Below are 20,569 nucleotides of genomic sequence, written 5' to 3'. Positions count from 1 at the left end.
AGACGATTGCGTCACAAGGTGAAGCAATACTTGACTAAACCGAACCCCCAGATAGGATTGCAGTCAACCTCTGATTATTAATTAATATAAGCTTTAAAATATCTTTGTCAGTATACAGTGTAGGGTGTTTGTAGTATGTGATACTACCTTTTGGTGTCCTTTCTTCACGGAACCCTAACTAAAATGCTCCTACCTACTACATCTACCTACTACTTCTGTCTTTTGTGTCAATTTTTCTATCCTTTTGGTGATTTGGCCCTAAATTTAGTAACACAAATACAAGCTAGGTGACTGAAGATGCAAGTGTAAGCGCCTTGCAGCAATCAAAATCCATGATTTAGAAATGTCAGTGATGACATACTAATTGTAAGTGTATAGAACGTATGGTTATAATTTGGCTCCATCACTGAACTTAAGGTGGGTAAAAAATATAATCATATTTAGTTTTATAAAATTCCAAATTGGCTTATCAATACAAGTGACTGAATAATAAAGATGCATACGTGGACTGATTCTACATATTGGGTTGGAGGGTAACACCATATGCTTCTCAACATAATGTTGGGGTATGAAGAATGCCTGATAAGGGAAAATAAAATATAGCACGTACGTTTTTTTTTTTTTTTTTTGCTTTGTCGCTGTCTCCCGCGTTTGCGAGGTAGCGCAAGGAAACAGACGAAAGAAATGGCCCAACCCACCCCCATACACATGTATATACATACGTCCACACACGCAAATATACATACCTACACAGCTTTTCATGGTTTACCCCAGACGCTTCACATGCCCTGATTCAATCCACTGACGTGCTAGCACGTCAACCCCGGTATACCACATCGCTCCAATTCACTATTCCTTGCCCTCCTTTCACCCTCCTGCATGTTCAGGCCCCGATCACACAAAATCTTTTTCACTCCATCTTTCCACCTCCAATTTGGTCTCCCTCTTCTCCTCGTTCCCTCCACCTCCGACACATATATCCTCTTGGTCAATCTTTCCTCACTCATTCTCTCCATGTGCCCAAACCATTTCAAAACACCCTCTTCTGCTCTCTCAACCACGCTCTTTTTATTTCCACACATCTCTCTTACCCTTACGTTACTTACTCGATCAAACCACCTCACACCACACATTGTCCTAAAACATCTCATTTCCAGCACATCCATCCTCCTGCGCACCACTCTATCCATAGCCCACGCCTCGCAACCATACAACATTGTTGGAACCACTATTCCTTCAAACATACCCATTTTTGAAGGAATACAATTCTATTTTTATATTCTAGATTTTTTATATTTATAAAATTCCACTCATTAGCAATGACCTAAAAAGTTGAGCAGCAATTCGGAGTCCACTTCTTTATCTTTGGCATGACTTGTAATCCATTCTCATAAACAACTACTCTCCAGTCTCTTCTTCGGTTGAGTTCCCTTCAGTAGGAGAATCTGTGTCAGAGTTGGACCTCAGTTCTTCTTCATCTAGCCCCTGACCCTGAGCTGCTGTAGAGAAATGATGGTCTTCAATGATATGTAATATACCAAGGGAAAATTATTACAGAAAATGTTTGGACAAGAAACTATTCTCTCTTAATATAAATAAATTTCGATGATACCCTAGTGCCTATCAGAAAAGCCTACCTAAACCATTTACCTCAGAAAGATCATGAATCTTATTACACTAGGTGCAATAGAGGCAATGTGTCTGGGAGGGATTGCAACTGACAGACCCAGGTACAAGGAAATCTACAGTTAGGAATTTTGAAGTCTTTCACATCTATTCTATCTATCTCAATCTATGACACCTGTTCCCACTTAAAACTTCCTCAAGGGGGTGACCATGACAACAGAGTCTCCATAACTAGTGAACTCCAGTGCTGCTTCTCAGCCTTTAGTGCCTCACCCTTTACTGGCCACGGGCAGAGGGCAACTCTAGCACAGTACTTTCAGAGGTTCCTATCTAATGTTCCTACCGTCTACTTCTACCTAATGCTCCTGCCTAATATTCCTAACTACTACTTCTACCTTTACATGGCAAAGTAAATACTAGAATGTTAAAATGGTAAAGCTATCTGGAATATATGGGCAGACTACTGACTTAGAATACATAAAAGTAAGAAAATGGGAGAATTATGGATGCAGCTGTGGCATAGAGAAAGCATTCAAATACAGAGCCCAAATAAAATATGATAATCTTGGCATGATTCATAATGCAAATGACAGATGATGCCACTTAAGAAGAGGAATGAATGTAATAAGCAACTCAAAGCTACATTTTCTTTAATATAAAAAATCTGTAATACAGTATCAGTGCTAAAATATTGTATGAAAACGTTTGGAAATCCCAACAATAAATTAAAGATAAATGAATACTTACTTCTTTCTGCAATAGTTTTCTCAATCAGGTGTGACATAATGTCTCGACACTTTGCTTCAACGCCTGCAGGTAACCATCCATACTTCTCGGAGCAAACTTTGTTGGCCCCACTTAATATGGAGTCCTCCAAAAGCTTTTGGATTTCAGGTACTTGAATATCACAATACTGAAAATTATGAAATACTTCAAAGAAAATTATCTCTTATGATGCACAAAGTATATCAAAGCTGAAAGAAGATACTCCATTAGGATGAGAAATATAAAAACAAATCATGTAACTAATAAGTCAGATACTATTTCTGGACCTGAAAATAATGCTTTTCTAACTCTACATCCCAGAGAAAAACAATTTTGATATTCTAATGACCAACTGTGTATGCATATGTCATGAGATTTGAAATACTTTTGTCTCCCTTTGAAGTACCTGATAGAACATTTGTCGGTATGGTGGAATCATCCCAGGTCGAAAGATGTACAGGTCTTCTGAATTTTTATCTACACTAGGGACTTCTTCATTACCATCCTCACCTGCCTCTCCAAGATGTAAAGACTGGATGACTGAAGTCTGAAAAGGGCGGATAACTTGTGAAAACTAAATTTAGATGAAAATCACTTATTAAAAAAGTATCATTCAGTAGTGCCCTTGGAGATATCATCAGGGCCATGTGCTTTATAAGGACCTAGATTCTTCTTGAGCCTACAGAAATAGTATAATGCCAAATGGTCTTAATGCTTCTCATGGCTTCTTAATCCTTATATCACGTCTAACAGTTTTAATGTTTCTTAAGGTTTTCCTTAATCCTTGTATCAAGTCTAATAGTCTTAATACTTCACATGGTTTCTCCTTAATCCTTTCGTGATAGCACTGGTAGTGATGTTGTCTATATTGAGAGTACACTTTTGAAATTTTGCATTTAGCCCTTCATATTCTTCCTTTTCTATTCTCCTTTCTGCCTTTCAATCAAATTATCAGTCCTTCCATCCATTATGACTCAGACAAATAACTTTTTTTTTTTTTTTTGGCGCTGTCTCCCGCGTTTGCGAGGTAGCGCAAGGAAACAGATGAAAGAAATGGCCCAACCCACCCCCATACACATGTATATACATACGTCCACACACGCAAATATACATACCTACACAGCTTTCCATGGTTTACCCCAGACGCTTCACATGCCTTGATTCAATCCACTGACAGCACGTCAACCCCGGTATACCACATCGCTCCAATTCACTCTATTCCTTGCCCTCCTTTCACCCTCCTGCATGCTCAGGCCCCGATCACACAAAATCTTTTTCACTCCATCTTTCCACCTCCAATTTGGTCTCCCTCTTCTCCTCGTTCCCTCCACCTCCGACACATATATTCTCTTGGTCAATCTTTCCTCACTCATTCTCTCCATGTGCCCGAACCATTTCAAAACACCCTCTTCAGCTCTCTCAACCACGCTCTTTTTATTTCCACACATCTCTCTTACCCTTACGTTACTTACTCGATCAAACCACCTCACACCACACATTGTCCTCAAACATCTCATTTCCAGCACATCCATCCTCCTGCACACCACTCTATCCATAGCCCACGCCTCGCAACCATACAACATTGTTGGAACCACTATTCCTTCAAACATACCCATTTTTGCTTTCCGAGATAATGTTCTCGACTTCCACACAAATAACTAGGCTGTACAATCTTTTTGCTTGACCAAGTTCATGTTCATCAAACTTAGAAGTCCTGGAGATATATTTCCTGCCTTCAACTGCATCCAAGATGCAAGAATGATTACATATGACCATCTGGTTTCAGCATGTATTAGCAATCACACAAGGTGGTACCAATGATTCACGTCAGACTAAGAGGCAGGAACACAAAGGGTGTTTTTATCTTTCACTCCCTCTAAAAAATGTGAAGGAGGCACATATGACTGCTAAACTGCATCTTTATATACCAACTTTCTGTTCACTTTACTTTGTACAACCTCAAGTTTCATTTTGTTGAATAAAAGCAGATTACACTGATGCACATGTTATTGGGACTATTAAAACAATTTCAAATTATAAATGTCAGAGGAGTTTCAAGCTGTTACAATTTTTTGCACAGTATCATTTTAGTCCTGAATAGTTAAATTTTGATGATTTCATTACTGGCTATACAGAGATGTTACTTAACATTTGAAGCACTAATTGCACATTGAACACTTAGCAGGAAGGGTAACCTGTGTCTTTAGAAATCACATGATTGAAGTACATGAATGGGAGGCAACTAAGCATAAGCAGAGCTAATAGGTGAGCTCTGCATTTTAGAACTGCTGCCAATTTCAGGTAGACCATGGTGATATCACAGTACAACTTGTGTAAGCACTTCCTTTGATACTGTGACTTACTGCAGCAGCCAAATGCTGATGATAGTCATGTTAAGCATCCTTGTCAGAAGAGGTCAGCAGCATTCTCTTTTGAGGATGCAAATATATTGTTTGAAAAGCCAGTCATATTGGGCAACCCTACCCATGTCTCTGTTATATTTGATCATGTGTATTTTTTCTGTTTTCCTCTATATTGCTGAACTGTAGACACAGGATCAATGTCCTCAAAACTTGTCACAGGGCACCTTGTAATTCACTTAACAGTAAGAAACTCCATTGTTTTGTTAAAATACTATGCAAGGCACAGAGACTGAGAACTTTGCAAACAAAAGGCATAAAAAACGTGCAGAACACGACGAAGATTTAGATACACATTACTAGCTTACAGACCTGGGTGGGGTGTTATCCCCATAACATTCGTATACACCTCTAAATCTAGGATGCAGGGTATTACAGATATATCTGGTACGGCTACAAATATCACAGACCTCAACTGAAAGGAAATTAGAAAAAATGGAAATAAAACCCATTAATATATGAAATCTATTATGCAAGGACACTACTCATCAAATGAAATACGAATAAAAAAAGAATATGTATTTTTTCAGCAGGAAGAAGCCAATTATAGTACAAAAAGACAAAAAACAAGATTTGTGAAGATAGCAAAAGGCCCTTAGTATTAACTGGAAGCAGAGGCCCTTTGTGTACACTGCATAAATATATAATGTAAGAAAAACACTTTAAAACTAGAAATAGGAAAATTTTGTCTAGACTGTCATTTGGACCAACAACACCTCTCAAAGACATATCTTAAGAGAAGGAGCTTATTGTAGAACACTCACTTTCCGCCTTGATGCATTGGAACTCTTGTATGGCAAGACATAGTTCGAGTAGCTTCGCTTAGCTTCCACCTTTGTCTTCACACCACCTGAGAATTAAAAGAATCTATTGGGTCTGGTTACCCAGGAGTTCTTATCAATTTAGAAACTATCTAAAATTAAATGAACTGACCAGAATAAAAGAGTAAAGAAGATGGGTCCAAAAATAATAATAACTGCGATCTGCAACCTTTATGAGTTAATAACAAATGAATCTTAAAAAGAAAATTAATGTTGTTCAAACTCCCTTACACCCAACTTAATTCTCAGAGTAACCCACCTTTCTCTTTCTCTAATATCATCAGCTGCCAAGTTATGACTTCAGGTAAAGCTGTTTAAACCTTTCTCCTGGTAGTGTTTCAATGGTCAACAACATGGTTACGTTAGTTGAACATGTCTTCAAAAGGCCTATGGTCTTCTTGGAATATGTGCATCCTGTGGCACTGGTTCCAATGAATGTCATGAAAGTAAATGGTCAATTTGTTGCACCGATTGTGACAGCACTCACCCAGCTTTGCTGAAGACATGTAATTCCTACTGCTTTTAGAACTAGGTACTGATATTGTGAGAATCAGTAAAAACTGCATAGAATGAGAGGATTTCTATCTATCTATATCTCTGATGCCTGTTCCCTTCTGGAACTCACTCCAAGTTGTGCTAGAGCTGCCCTCTACCAATGGCCTGTTAAAGGTTAGGCATTAAGGCTAACAAGCAGCACTGGAGTTCACTAGTTATGTTGACTATTGGTGTGGCCACCCCCTTGAGGGAGGGATAGAATTTCATCTTGGCATATCTGCCCAGGTATGTTACATGTCACAATAATCTCTTAGCCCCACTTTACAACTACTTCTCATCTAATAGCTATCACTTAGGCAAGAGACTCAGCAAATGGCCCCCTTCTCTGTTCCTTCTTTTGGAAAAGTAAAAACTGGAGGGGAGGATTTACAGCCCCCTGCTCCCTCCCCTTTTCGTCATCTTTTCCAACACACAAGGAATACATGGGAAATATTCTTTCCCCCCCTATCCTGGTTCTCCTTGTTCCCTCCAACTCTGACACATCCTCTTTGTCAATCTTCCCCCACTCATTCTCTCCATATGTCCAAACCATTTCAACACACCTTCTGCTCTCTCAATCAGACTCTTTCCACGCATCTCTCTTACCCTTTCATTACTTACTCGATCAAACCACCTCACACCACATATTGTCCTCAAACATTTCATTTCCAACACCCACCTCCGTACAACCCTATCTATAGCTCATGCCTCGCAACCATATAACGTTGTTGGAACTACTATTCCTTCAAACATACCCATTTTTGCTCTCCGAGATAACTTTCTTTCCTTCCACACATTCTTCATCGTTCCCAGAACCTTGGTCCCCTCCCCGACTCTGTGACTCACTTCTGCTTCCATGGTTCCATCTGCTGCTAAGTCCACTCCCAGATATCTAAAACACATCACTTCATCCAATTTTTCTTCCTTCAAACAGAGGACTGAGCCTAAGAGGGGAAATCCTCACTTGGACCCCTTCTCTGTTCCATCTTTTGGAATAATTATCCCTGGGGATAGGTGAGAAAGAACACTTCCTATGTATTCCCTGCATGATGTAGAAGGCAACTATAAGGAGTGGTAGCAAGGGACTGGAAATCCTCCCCTCCAGTTTTACTTTTCCAAAAGAAGGAATAGACAGGTGGGTTAAGGAAGGACTTTTCCCTCTAAGGCTGTCATCTGTTCTTGACACTTTCTTGACACTCAAATATTTTTCAGTACAGCATCACATGCACCTGGGTGATGGTGGGACAATACACAAAAGAAAAAATATGGAAACCTGTCTCGAAAGTGGTTAATGTAATGTGTTAAGAAACATACTATGATTAAAACAGCATCACATGCACCTGGGTGATGGTGGAACAATACACAAAAGAAAAAATATGGAAACCTGTCTCGAAAGTGGTTAATGTAATGTGTTAAGAAACATACTATGATTAAAACAGTAAAACATGGGATGAGTTTCAAAATGGGGTATGCATGAAACAGACATCACTTCACTGCTACATGAAATAAACAATGTTCATTTTGCTGTGATCTGTGCTGTGTTAATATGAACAATGTTGTTTTTTAGCCAGAATGACTAAGATGCATAAAACAGATGAAATTGCATTACTTACCAGCCTGTCTGATGCGGTAGTCAAAGGTCTGGTAGATCCAAGCATTGGGGTCCTTGCGAGGGTCATAACCAAACCTGACCCACAAGTTCCTCCATGGGCCAGTGTGGAAGTAGTAAGACAATGTTGGTAGTAGATACTGTAAGCATAGAGTGTGTGTTACTGCATGGGCTTACCCATTTCAAAGTACTTCTTAGCAACAAAAAAAATTTCAAATGATTTTAGAGCACAGCCGGATGTTCTACTTCACACTCTTACATGATTACATGTGTACATATTTTCCACTGTGAATCATATCAAAAAATTATTTCATGCTTAATTTTCCAGTTCTTGATATTATTATTTCACCCTATTTCACTGTCCTTGCTATCTGGATTACTCTCTGTGATTAAAACTCCAACTGAAAGGAAAATTTTGCATAACACAGGATCTTCAAGCGATTACATTTTCAACATCTCTGATCTCTTACCAATGTTCAAAGCATTTTTCAATTATATCTGTCCATCCAACAAATGATGCTATTCAATAACCCTTGAACAAATTACCTTCAGTTTATCTTTGGTATAGTCAAGCCTGACCCTCAGTGCATTCTTGGACCATATGGGGCGCTTTTCAAACTCATCTCTGAGGCCCTTGTAGAATGCATTGTCCATGAATTTAACACGTATCTGGGACATGGCTCCTGGCAAGGGTTCCTTTGGTACCTCATCATCCTGATGATATACAAGAAACCATAATACAACAGGGATGTATATTCTATGCATGAATCATCATTTCATGCCTATGTGCAACTGGTTATAGCTTAATCCTAGTTAAGTTATAGATACAAAAAACTAACAATAAATAATGTTAATTTAGATATATCAGTTTTCAATCTTTGATGATGTGCAGTAATATGAGGTATGACTGTTGTAAGATCTGTGTGCTTGTGTGTGCTAACATACTTGAGTGTATATGAGGGAAACTGCTTATAAAATATCCATGGTTGGAAGTGCTGTTTTTACTGTATATTCATCACTGATAAATCTCCTACAATAGAGAACATTTCATAAAGATTTTTTACAAGTGTTGAAGAAACCTATATTCAGAGCAAAAGATCCAGTACAGATTTCATCAACACAAGAGTGGGCAAGAGTAAGTTTTGAAAGGGTAAGAGAGATATGTGGAAATCAAGAGTGTGGCTGAGAGACCAGAAGAGGGAGTGTTGAAATATGGACAATGTGAGTGAGGAAAGATTGACAAAGAGGATATATGTGTCAGAGGTGGAGGGAACAAGGAGAAGTGGGAGACCAAATCGGAGGTGGAAGGATGGAGTGAAAAGGATTTTGAATGATCGGGGCCAGAACATACAGGAGGGTGAGAGGCATGCAAGGAATAGAGTGAACTGGAACAATGTGGTATACTGGCATCCATGTGCTGTCAATGGACTGAACCAGGGCTTGTAAAAAATCTGGGGTAAACAATGGAAAGGTCTGTGGGGCCTGAATAGGGAGCTGTGGTTTCAGTGCATTACACATGACAGTTAGAGACTGAGTGTGAATGAATGTGGCCTTTTTTTGTATGTTTTCCTGGTGCTACCTCGCAGAAGGAGGGGGGTAGCGATGCTGTTTCCTGGGGCAGGGAAGCACCAGGAATGGATGAAGGCAAGAAAGTATGAATATGTACATGTGTATATATGTATATATCTGTGCCTGATGAAATGTATATGTACAAGAAAAGAGATATCATATAAAATAAAACACAACAATAATCAGCATCAATCTTTTGGCATAGGCTAAATAAACAATAAAGTGTGTCGTAGCAACTCACTTGAGACAGGCTTTACTTCTGCACTTTTCAGCGTACTGTGCTAACACAACTATAAAAGTTGTATACATTATCAGAGTGATTGCAGTGGATGAACTACATGAATATCTTCAAAACAGTAGGGTAAAATATATCTTTTAAACATTCTAAAAAACATGAAATTCAGAGGTTTGGAGAGAAAACCGGAGATGATAAGAGGTTCAATAACCTATATTTTCTAACCAAAAGCTTACCTTAAATGAATGGAAGATGGCAAAGTGTGTTCTCCTCTGACGGGTGCGACAAATAATATTTTGAGGTACCTTTGATTTAGTGTCACAGTTTGCTTCTCTTCTGTATCGATAATCCTGAAAATAATACATTATCCATAAAAAATGGAGTAATGACTAAAAAAGTGATTCAATGTGATCTATGCATTTTGGGCAAGAAAAGTTCATTTTCAATCCTAATGAATTTGAGCGACTGACGCTAATTGATAACCCTTACCGAGATTTTAAATGGAAAACATATCACTAATAAATGAGAGCTACTGAGACTAGCTGATAACCCTTACCTAGATTTCAAATGGATAACGTATCACAGGCTAAAAACACTATATACCAAGGTTCTAATGTACTTGATGTATGGATAAAAAAGGTGCCACTTAAATATCATGAATTGTAAATGCTTACTATATACTTTGTGGCCTCTATCATGATGAATTAGGAATTGGGAACGTTAAATGCAGTCTCTTGAATGCTCATAACTTGCCTAAGGCATTCTCTTTTGATCTTGTCATACAAACATCCAGGAATCTCTTGTGCTGGTCTTTAAGTCCTAATGCATATGGCTACACATCACAAATAGAATATCTTAAACATACCTGAGGGGTATCCATACGAGTGAAGGCAGCTGGTGGCAAGTACAGTGGTGCAGACTGGCTTAACCAATCAGCTTTCTCCATCCCTCGAGGGACAAGCTGGTCATACACACACATCTGACCAAGTCCATCTTCACTGCTGACCAAGGGAACATACTGGAAGTCACAGAGATCTGGAACAGAGGCAAATTCAAGTTTATAAGAAACACATTTTTCATTATTTAAGTTGTAACCATCAAGGAACGTAGAGTAAAATTATTTTCACAATCACTCCTTCATTCACGGCTGCCCAGGGTTTAGTGCATAGGTTCAAATCTTGGATGCAGCAGTTGGTCCACAGTGATCCCAGCTGTTCATTCACCCCAAGTGGTTGGTTGATAAAAAGGGTACCTGGTTCAGGCTGGGGTATATATATATTTTTTTTATTATTATACTTGATGGCCGTTTCCTGCATCAGTGAAATGGTACTTGGAAACAGATGAAGAACAACCCATCTACTCATATACACACATATATATACACACACTATCTTGTGGAGGCAAGGGTGAAAATCTGTGGTGGTTTTAAGAAAAAAGGAAACAATATCATTGAAAAGACAGTGGTGAAAGTAAGTGATCTTGGGGAGGAGACTTGTGTGAAGAAATACCAGAGGAGATTGAGTATAAAATGTCAAAAGGTGAGAGTATATGCAGCAAGGGGAGTGGGTGAAGAATGAGAGGTATTTCGGGTAACAGTGCTGGCATATGCAAGAGATGCACGTGGCATCTCAAAGGTGGGAGGAAGGCATATTAAAAAGGTCAGATGAAAAAGTAAAGTTGCTAGTTGAAAATAAAAGGGAGGTGTGTAGGCGGTACTTAAAGTGAAGGAGTGCAAATGATCGGGGCATGTATATGAGAAAGCAGCAAGAGGTCAAGAGGAAGGTGCAAGAGTTGAAAATAAGGGCAAACAAGGGTTGGGGTGAGTGAGTATCAGTCAACTTTAGGGAGAATATGAAGATGTTTAGGAAGGAGGTTAATAAAGTGGGAAAACAAGAGAACAAACAGGAACATCCGTGAAGTGGGCAAGGGGGAAATTGTAATGGGTAGCGATGAAGTGAGAAGATGGCGTGAGTATTTTGAAGAACTGTTGAATGTGTTTGATGGGAAGGTGGCAGACATAGGGGGTTTGGGTGACAGTGGTATGAAAAAAGAGAAAGTCATGATGAGTGGGTTGGTGAGGAGAGAATAGGTGGTGAAAGTCTTACAAAGGAAGAAATGTGGAAAGGCAGATGAGCGGATGGTAATGCTGTTGAATTTATTAAGAAGGGGGTGATTGAGTTGTTGATTGGCTAGTTAGGATTTTCAATGTATGTATGGATCATGGTGAGGTGCCGGTGGACTGGAGGAATGCATGTATAGTACCACTGTATAAAGGCAAGGGGGATAAAAGTGAGTGGTCAAACTAAAGAGGTAAAAATTTGTTGAGCATAACTGATATGTTGTATGGGAGGGTAGTGATTAAGAAAGTGAAAGCACATACAGAGCATCAGACTGGGGAGGAAAGAGTGTGGTATCAGAAGTGGTTGAGGATGTGTGGATATGGTTTTTGCACTGAGGAAAATGCATAAGAATATGCATGAGAAATACTTAAGAGAAACTACAACTTCTACTAATTAAAATAAAAGTATGTTAACTAAGTCTATGAAGGAGTGATAAAACAGAGTAACATTTCCTTTTCATCACCAAAATTGGTATGATTACGTATTGGAATGATCAATAACACAGTAAATTTTCACAGGCATCTCTATGAAGTCTTGACTATGCAAAGAACTGGTGCACAATGATGTCGGGTGCCAGTTGCCTCTAGTGTACATAGCAGAATAATGGAAAACACACTAATTACATAAAGGACTTTAGTATCAGAGGTGTTCTTCATAAAATCTCAGGAGAAATGATGAATATCAGGACAAACCACATATGTACTTGACTAAAGGGCATATGTGCAAGACTTATGTGTAACACAAAAGATGGCTCTAGAATGAATGACTCAGACAGGTCATTTTGGTGGAGATGAGTTTTTGATTCAGCAAAACCTTTACCTACAGCTTTAGGGGGTCTATGAACTGCCTAAGTGAACCTGCATTTGTGCTATTAATCCAATGCTTCATGCTTGACTATTGGCTTAGAAAAAGGCATAAGGAAAGATGAAAGATATTTTCCTGTGAACAGTGGGTCATACTGGATAAGAAAGCAACAAAGGGGAAAAGTATGAAAAACTCACTATTAAATTTGTATGTAGTGTGAACAACTCCAAGTAAATCAGTCTTGATACTTGCTGCTTCTTCATCATCTTGTTTAGTCATCTCCTCAACCCCCTCTTCCGACACTTCCAGGGGGTCCACTGCAATTTTTCAATTAGAAAAAGATTGAATCTTGACAAATGTACACTTTCCTTTTTTCTTTAAGCATATGAATTCTACTGGGCAGAGATAACTACATCTAAGTCAAAAGGACAACCAGCTGCTACAAAACTGAGGAAGCGATGCTATTTTCCTGTGTGGCGGGGTAGCAGCAAGCATATGTACATATGTACATATGCATATGTCTGTGTATGTATGTATATGTTGATATGTATATGTATGTATATGTGCATGTATGGGTGTTTATGTACACTTGGGAGAATGGACATGACAAGTTTTATGAAGAGGCTTTACTCTGTTTTGTCATCTGACGAAGACACAGCCTTGCTAAAGATGACTTTTCACTCATGGTGTAAATCAAAATCTGCTATCACAATTCGTTTAGGATGCACATGGAAGATTTATGATGCTTAATATGGAGAGGTTCACCATTACATGGTAAATAAGGTGAAGTTTTATACTAAATTCTACAAATACTAAAGGGGTACAAACATATGTGCAAATGTAGAAATGTGAGTACATGGAACACAATATGCATATATCTTTCAATTACCTCTTAAAAATGCAAACTTTCTTTCAATCTTATAATTTTTGATGCTCTTTAAGTGAAGATGAGTAAGGTCTGAAGGACAAAATTGAACTCAAGCATTATCTTACCTTGTGGCTCTTCTATCCTTTTTTTCTTTCTCCTACAAACTACACGTAGCAACAGAGCTGTAGAATTATGTCGCTCACCACATGTAGGCTTGCAGTAAACATCGTTCGGACGAAACCGCAGTTCCATTCGACGATTATCCTCACAGTATACCTGGCAGAGTACAAGAAATTTCACACAATGCATTAATAGCAACAGATAAAAAGAGGAGGGTGAAGATGTATAATATTTCACCACTATTATACTACCTCTTCAGATTCTTCTACCTAATATACAACAGGAATACTTGAACTATTAACCTCTGCTTAAATGACTCCTGGTAGACATATGCAGATAGGGTGATGAAAAGCGTGCAATTACCTACAGCTCTGCAGATTTATGACAGGTATGACAATGAGTTTGCAAAAATGGCAAAGCCTGTCTGAAGGAGCAGTTCAACCTAGTTTCATGGATGAGAGGGCAAAATTAATACAAATGTAAATGTAAATCTTAGCACTTTAAAATCTCCAAATGAAGACTGAATACACCAACTGACTTTGAAATAATCTTGTAGTTAATGAGACTGAAAAGAACAAATTCAGAGCATTTATATGGAATTACTGATTTGATCTTACCTCAGAAATTTTTTCAATTCCACCTAATGTTTCAATTGTCTTGTCCACATTTTCAACAAGACCTGGGTATTCTATACACATAAATTGTCTAAGCTTGCCTGTACTGCTGAGTCCACTTCCATGCGACATTCTGTAACCTGAAATGTTTTGCTTTCAGATTTCAAAAAAGTCTAAAGTGCAAATTCCTCTTCCGTATTCAAATCTAACACCATCATAAACAAGAGATTCTTAATTTGGTGTTTTTGCCATTGATCTTGCTATATGAGAAAAATAATGTTACTCTCATTATGACTAATATCAATACTGACTTTCTTAAGACATTTTCAATAAATGAAAGCATGTCTGTCATACTTTTCATCGAATCCTTTATGCTACTGCTCCACTTTGCAATTATCTTTGAATAATGAGTGATTTTGTTTCACAATGTTGGTATAACACTTAGAGAATACTGTAAGAACTGCAGAGCATAAATCAGATCATTACACTTTCTTGAAAAATAGCAAACAATGTGGTACTAGCAAAGGTGCTTTCAACAGGAGAAAATGTGGGCATATTGAATGTAAATGCAGGTGATACACTTGTAAAAAATCTTCAAAAGCTGCAAAAACCTTGCCAAGCAGCCAAAATAATAAAAGAAATATAATAAGATGAAGTCCAACTTCTGTTGGGGATTGCAAAGCTATTCACTGTGTCACTCAATCATTTGCATTCCTTCAATGCTATGCAAATGTTACTGAATTCTCTAAACACTACAATAACACTGCTAAAAAAATTTCTTAATATCCAAAGCTAAGAGAGATGCGGAGCTAAACCTTATTTTTCTCATACTCTTTACAATACAATTAAACATTATTCTTAACTGCATTAATAATAATGTGACAGGACCTAACTTGAACATTATCCAGCCCATAAGTCAAGAGGTTGACAAAAACTAATTCAGCATAAAATCATTTGACCACTTGTTTCGACATATCTATCGGCTAAATAACCTTTGAAAGCATTCAAAATCGAAGAAAAGGTGTACTGTACATATATTTCAAAGTTTACAACAAGCTTACCTTTATTATTCAGTCACCACAGAGGAACAGCGGGAGAGGAAAAAAATGATCGTTTTCTTCTGCGTACAGCTCTATGGTCATATGAAGCACCCAGAACAAGTAGACTGACCAACGTAAACATAAGCTTCAACCTGTGAGACAATAATTCATCTTATCCAGGAGAAGCGAAACTTAAGTACATCCTGGGAAAATCACAATTAAATTAATTTCTGCGTCTATGTGGAAATAAAGACAGCTAGCTTCTATTCATTCTATTTCATTTAACATGGAGGAGGGAGAAAAAGAAGGAAAGCAACATGTATTTTCCTATAAAGTCTAGACACGAACAAGTTACTGTACCTGATAACAATTGGGTTTCTGTTTGTTTACGTTTTACGGATCGCTTAATTACTGATATGTTCAGAATCCCACAGAAAACGGTATTATTTAAGGGAAACATGGATATGTACCTCATATTTGTTTAAACTACATAAACTTTTTTTTTTTTCATTAATATATGTGAAGAACATAACATAGCAAAGCTAAAATTCATTTCTGTTTCTGTCCCAGGAGGATGCTTCCTTCACGACTCACGTCTTGGCTCATTCTGTTAGATGTTGTATGAAGGTCGATGTCGGGCACTTTGCCTGACTATCCAGTCTCTTGGGTAGACAGTATCGCTCTCACGTCTGAGGTACAAATGAGGATGCACATCTTCCATATGGTTCCCAGTATCGCTCTTGTGCGTTAGCTACAAGAACGTCATAGTATCCGTGGTAGAGTAGATGTAAGTGTGGTGGTAACGTTATGAGAGGATCAGGTAAAGCGAAGATCTCAGTAAGGTGACGTAGATGTGTTCCGGGGGAAATAACAACCTACCCAGTCATAACTGGAAGTCTGGTGTGGCTATCACAAAAGGTATTTCAGTTAACATCACAAAGTTACGTTACATCCTGGGATTCAGGAGCGGTTCTCGTGACCTATAACGTTATGGCTCACTTACCAAACTTTTCTGCTCTTGGCCAGATGACACACGTATCAGTCTCATATTTCTTTACTTCTTTTATATAAAGCAATTCCTCGTCTCGGTGATTTGGACGTAGTCTCTAAAACTACATAAGATTTCCTGACGTAATAAGTCAGCAGTCGTGATGTAAGCTCTGTGTTATCGGGTGAGGATGCAATATCCTAGATGGCGGCCTCACTCATGTTTGGAGGATAGGATACTGGTGCCACGAACGGAGTCCATCCCTGTCAGGAAAGTCGTGGATGTCCCTCCCTACTCAGTATCCCTCATCCTGCCCTATACTCCTCTCTAACACACTCGTCCAAGAAACGTTTCTCTGGAAATTCTCCAGACTACTTTCACCACCTCTCCTGCCTCTCCCCACACTGTCCTCAGTTGTCTCCACATGCAGAGTCTTTCCAAATCCTTCCTCACTGGGAATGGTCATCATCTCATACCCCACGCTGTACAACCCTGTCTTTCCGTATTTTCTAGTTTACTGACTTTTTTCCTATAAATCAAAGGTTTCAGTAGCGGACGAAAGTCCTCCTCGAGGTCAAGTCTAAAATGAAAGCAAGGAAAGGGGAAAAAGATAGAGAAGATTGTATCAATCATCGAGTGTTAATTTTAGTAACTGAACTGTATTGATACTTCAACTCTGGTACCGAGTGAAGAAGGCTTTTCGCGACAGAACTCTCTTGGTAACTAAACTCCATGAAGTTAGGACTCAGCTCGCCTCTGGGGCCAGAGTAACGGTCGTAACGGTCGACTGTCACAGTTTCCCGGCAGACGTTCTGTTGGATGTAAACGTCAGAACAGGATGTGTAACTCTTGTGACATTAGTGCCACTGTTTCCGGCCCGGGTGCATACACTAAGCTCTGTGTTCGTTATTGTATGAATGAATACAATAAGTTATTGTATGACTGAATACAATATGTTATTGTATGACTGAATACAATATGTTATTGTATGACTGAAGACAATATGTTATTGTATGACTGAATACAATATGTTATTGTATGACCGAAGACAATATGTTATTACCTCAGTATATCATCTTAGGATTTTAGTTACTGCAAGGAAGATCTGTTTACAGGTTAGGGTAGCAAGCTATATTACTATGTCCACAGTAAGTTGTAAAAACCTTGGCTAGTACATACCGTGCCAATATAAAGTTGTAACAACCTCAATTGACACATACGGACTAAGGACTAAGGTTGGGTTATAACACATTTACCTTTCACATACAAGGTCTAAGACGAATGTCCAGTTGAGCAAGCCATTCAGCTTTGTTGTAACATAACATGTTCGGTATAACCATATTCTCCAGTGTGTCCTGGAAACCCTCCGTCATCAGCATAATAAACTTTAACTTCTAAAACCTGAGGATGTCGCACAGGTGACGGTATTGTTCTTATTAACAGCTATTTCAATCTTGGGGTTTTATTTATCCCAGTGTTGCTCTCGTGTCGGGGTTGTGTCTTCCTCCACATCTCTCTCTCTCTCTCTCTCTCTCTCTCTCTCTCTCTCTCTCTCTCTCTCTCTTTCAGCCAGAGTGGAATCAAGTCTTCAGCTTTTTCACGCCCTCACCGTTGGCACGCGCGTGGCTGGCTGCTGCTTCCCTCAATTTGTGTGTGGAGACCAGGAACACGAGGACTGATTGTTATGATACATCTTTCCTCTAACAGCAAAGTTATGGATTTCTCTTCTTTCATATTTCACTTCTTCCTATAATCCTTCTACCTTCAAGAGTCATGTCTTTTAGTATTAGTTCATTTTGTAATGGTTTTCTCAAACCTTGTTTTCCTTTCAGCTGAGGTGATCACAGCTGGGGCATGTCTGACCCGTCTCATGTCGGTCACAATAACAAGCCGAGCACTGACCTGACACTCACAATCATCTTCAACTGGAAGACAACAAGTCCACATTACTCACATGGAACTCTCCGTTTCTCAGACAGATCCACAGTCATCCAACCACATGATTTAGCAGGAATGTGCCCTCTCAACAGTTCAATAAATCTGTGCAACGTATGCAAATTTATGTAAACATAAAACGACGTGTAGCAAAATGCAAATCTTTTATGATGCAAACATGGACTGGTAACTGAGTACACATACCAGTGGTACCCAGCCACCATGGTGATAAGCAGGTCGGGGAACCTCGTTAGGGAGAGGAAGGGGTTTTTGTAGGTCACACTTGGGAGAAGTACATAGGAAGGGCAGACGTCGAGAGACCTGATGGTCCACGACGAAGTTATCTGTGATAATTTGTCCAGAATGTGGTGGAAAGGTGATAGTAAAGCAGAGAGGCATCTCCTAACCCACCTCTCCCTCCGGCTCAACAGCTGCCAGAAAATTAAATGAGAATCATCATGTAGTATACGGGGTCATCATGTAGTATGTTGGATCATCATGTAGTATGTGGGATACCATATTATATGTGGATCATCTTGTAGTATGTGGGATCACCATGAAGTGTGGAAATCCTTATCTTACGAGAGAAGGGTTTGGGAGCCGCGAAGGAGAGGTGGAGGTCTTGGACCATCACTAAGGAGAGTTGCTGCAAGTGATGCGGGATCAGGTAGCATGATGAGGCGAGCTCAGGTAAGGAGTAGCAAGTATGTGTAGGTGTGGCAGGGGTCCCGTGGCTTGGGTGTAGGAGCAAGTGCGAGCAAGAGGCGCGTAGGAGAGGTAGGTTATCGCGTGGATCTCATGGTGCAGCTACTGGAGAGGTGGCATACCGAAGTTACGAAGTACGCTTTCCTACGCGGAGGCAGTGAAACAGAAAACAGGTGGAGGTATACAGAGAGAAAACAGGAGGTGGATACTGAGAAAAAGGAATGAAAATAGATTAGCCGACAGAGTGTAGATGATACGTGAGTCCTCTATAGAACCAATACTGTAAGTGAACTTAAATATCTCACCTGTTAATTGATGAACCAAGTCGAAACACGCCATCATCCAACAATTTACCACCGTGGAGCGCTCCAAACACCTGAGAGTAACGAGGACGTTGGTGAGGTGCTGGTGTCTTCTTGATACAGTCTAGCAGAAGTAATGGTTCTTTGACAACACGCACTCAGAATTGACTAGAAAAAAATATAGTCGGTTTTCAAGACTCCTACATATAATGTTCAAGATCAAAATATGTATGACGTGGATGTATATAACAATGTTTAGACGTGAGCCGAGATCAAGCATATATATATATGTGTGAGCAGCGACCTGAGGGCGTGTGGTGAGTGCGTTCAAGCGCTCCCTGTCAAGTAACCAGGTGTGTTTGTCGAGTGGCGGCCATGTTTGTTCTGGCCGCTGGGGGAGGGGAGGGGAGGAAGGGCGGGCGCGGGGTTATACCATATCGGGCCGACCAAAACTGTCACCCAGAAACCATTTCCAATTAGTCATGTGCCGGCCGTTGTACGACGGCTTCACTCTGCATATTCTCTAAATTACAACTTTGATATATAGGTTGTAAGTAGAGATAAATTACGCATGGTTATAACTCTATATTACGCATGGTTATAACTCTATATTACGCATGGTTATAACTCTATATTACGCATGGTTATAACTCTATATTACGCATGGTTATAACTCTATATTACGCATGGTTATAACTATATTACGCATGGTTATAACTCTATATTACGCATGGTTATAACTCTATATTACGCATGGTTATAACTCTATATTACGCATAGTTATAACTCTATATTACGCATGGTTATAACTCTATATTACGCATGGTTATAACTCTATATATTAGTCGAAAATATAGTTATGGCCTTCCATTACCAATGCTAAAGTTTTCCATGGTATATTCTTGACTACTTTCCTGGTAAATGAGCAGGAAATAAGTTGCAGGAAACTCTGTGTGTGTGTGTGTGTGTGTGTGTGTGTGTGTGTGTTTGCAGTCGACGTCGTCCATCACTTGTTTCATGTTAAGGGAACAGTAAAGGAGACCAACTTTCTGGCGGCAACACTAACAGGTAACCACAAGACCAGCTCCCACCCTCCCTCTCCCTCCATACCACTTGTTAATAAGAGTGGCTCAACACACACACACACACACACATCGAGATGAAGCTGATGCTGTACCACACCCGCCACCGTCACCTCCTGTTCACGGGAGGTTCCTCGTCCCCAAGTTGTAGTTCAGCACCACAACCACACCGGCTCCACCTCAGTTCACCCAGACGCTACAGGAACGGCCTCACCCCAGCAGTGCGCCCCGCACCTGTGTAGTGCCCAACACCTGCTTATGTTGGTCGTGTTATCAGCGGAGTCAACTGTACCACGGAGGTAGTGGCAATACGATGGTCGTAGCGGTACAGTGGTACAACGGTACCAGCGGTACCCTGGTGCCCCCCCCTCCCCTCCCCTCCTGTGTTAGAAGTGTTATCTCCACAACTTCC

General features: G+C 39.6%; 1 protein-coding gene across 6 annotated transcripts; it reads right to left on the bottom strand.

Annotated features, from left to right (window-relative positions):
• Positions 1-434: 434 nt before the first annotated feature.
• l(2)37Cd (general transcription factor IIIC subunit l(2)37Cd) lies at positions 435-19,367 on the bottom strand. Of its 6 annotated transcripts, none has more exons than XM_071696167.1 (13): positions 19,079-19,367; positions 15,167-15,297; positions 14,109-14,245; positions 13,497-13,647; positions 12,701-12,820; positions 10,445-10,614; positions 9,816-9,929; positions 8,322-8,489; positions 7,780-7,915; positions 5,576-5,661; positions 2,798-2,938; positions 2,374-2,539; positions 435-1,499 (listed from the first exon to the last, which is right to left on the bottom strand). In XM_071696167.1, the coding sequence occupies exons 3-13, from the start codon at positions 14,235-14,237 to the stop codon at positions 1,399-1,401; spliced, it is 1,482 nt and encodes a 493-aa protein (XP_071552268.1). In that variant the 5' UTR covers positions 14,238-14,245; positions 15,167-15,297; positions 19,079-19,367; the 3' UTR covers positions 435-1,398. The 6 variants fall into 6 exon arrangements, with proteins under 6 accessions (XP_071552268.1, XP_071552269.1, XP_071552267.1 ...); XM_071696168.1 differs by lacking the exon at positions 19,079-19,367 and adding an exon at positions 16,149-16,330; XM_071696166.1 differs by lacking the exon at positions 19,079-19,367 and adding an exon at positions 15,506-15,624.
• Between the last annotated feature and the right edge of the window lie 1,202 nt (positions 19,368-20,569).

This window comes from Panulirus ornatus, chromosome 59 (assembly GCF_036320965.1).
Source record: "Panulirus ornatus isolate Po-2019 chromosome 59, ASM3632096v1, whole genome shotgun sequence".
NCBI classification, from domain to species: domain Eukaryota; kingdom Metazoa; phylum Arthropoda; class Malacostraca; order Decapoda; family Palinuridae; genus Panulirus; species Panulirus ornatus.
This window is presented reverse-complemented; position numbering and strand designations above follow the sequence as displayed.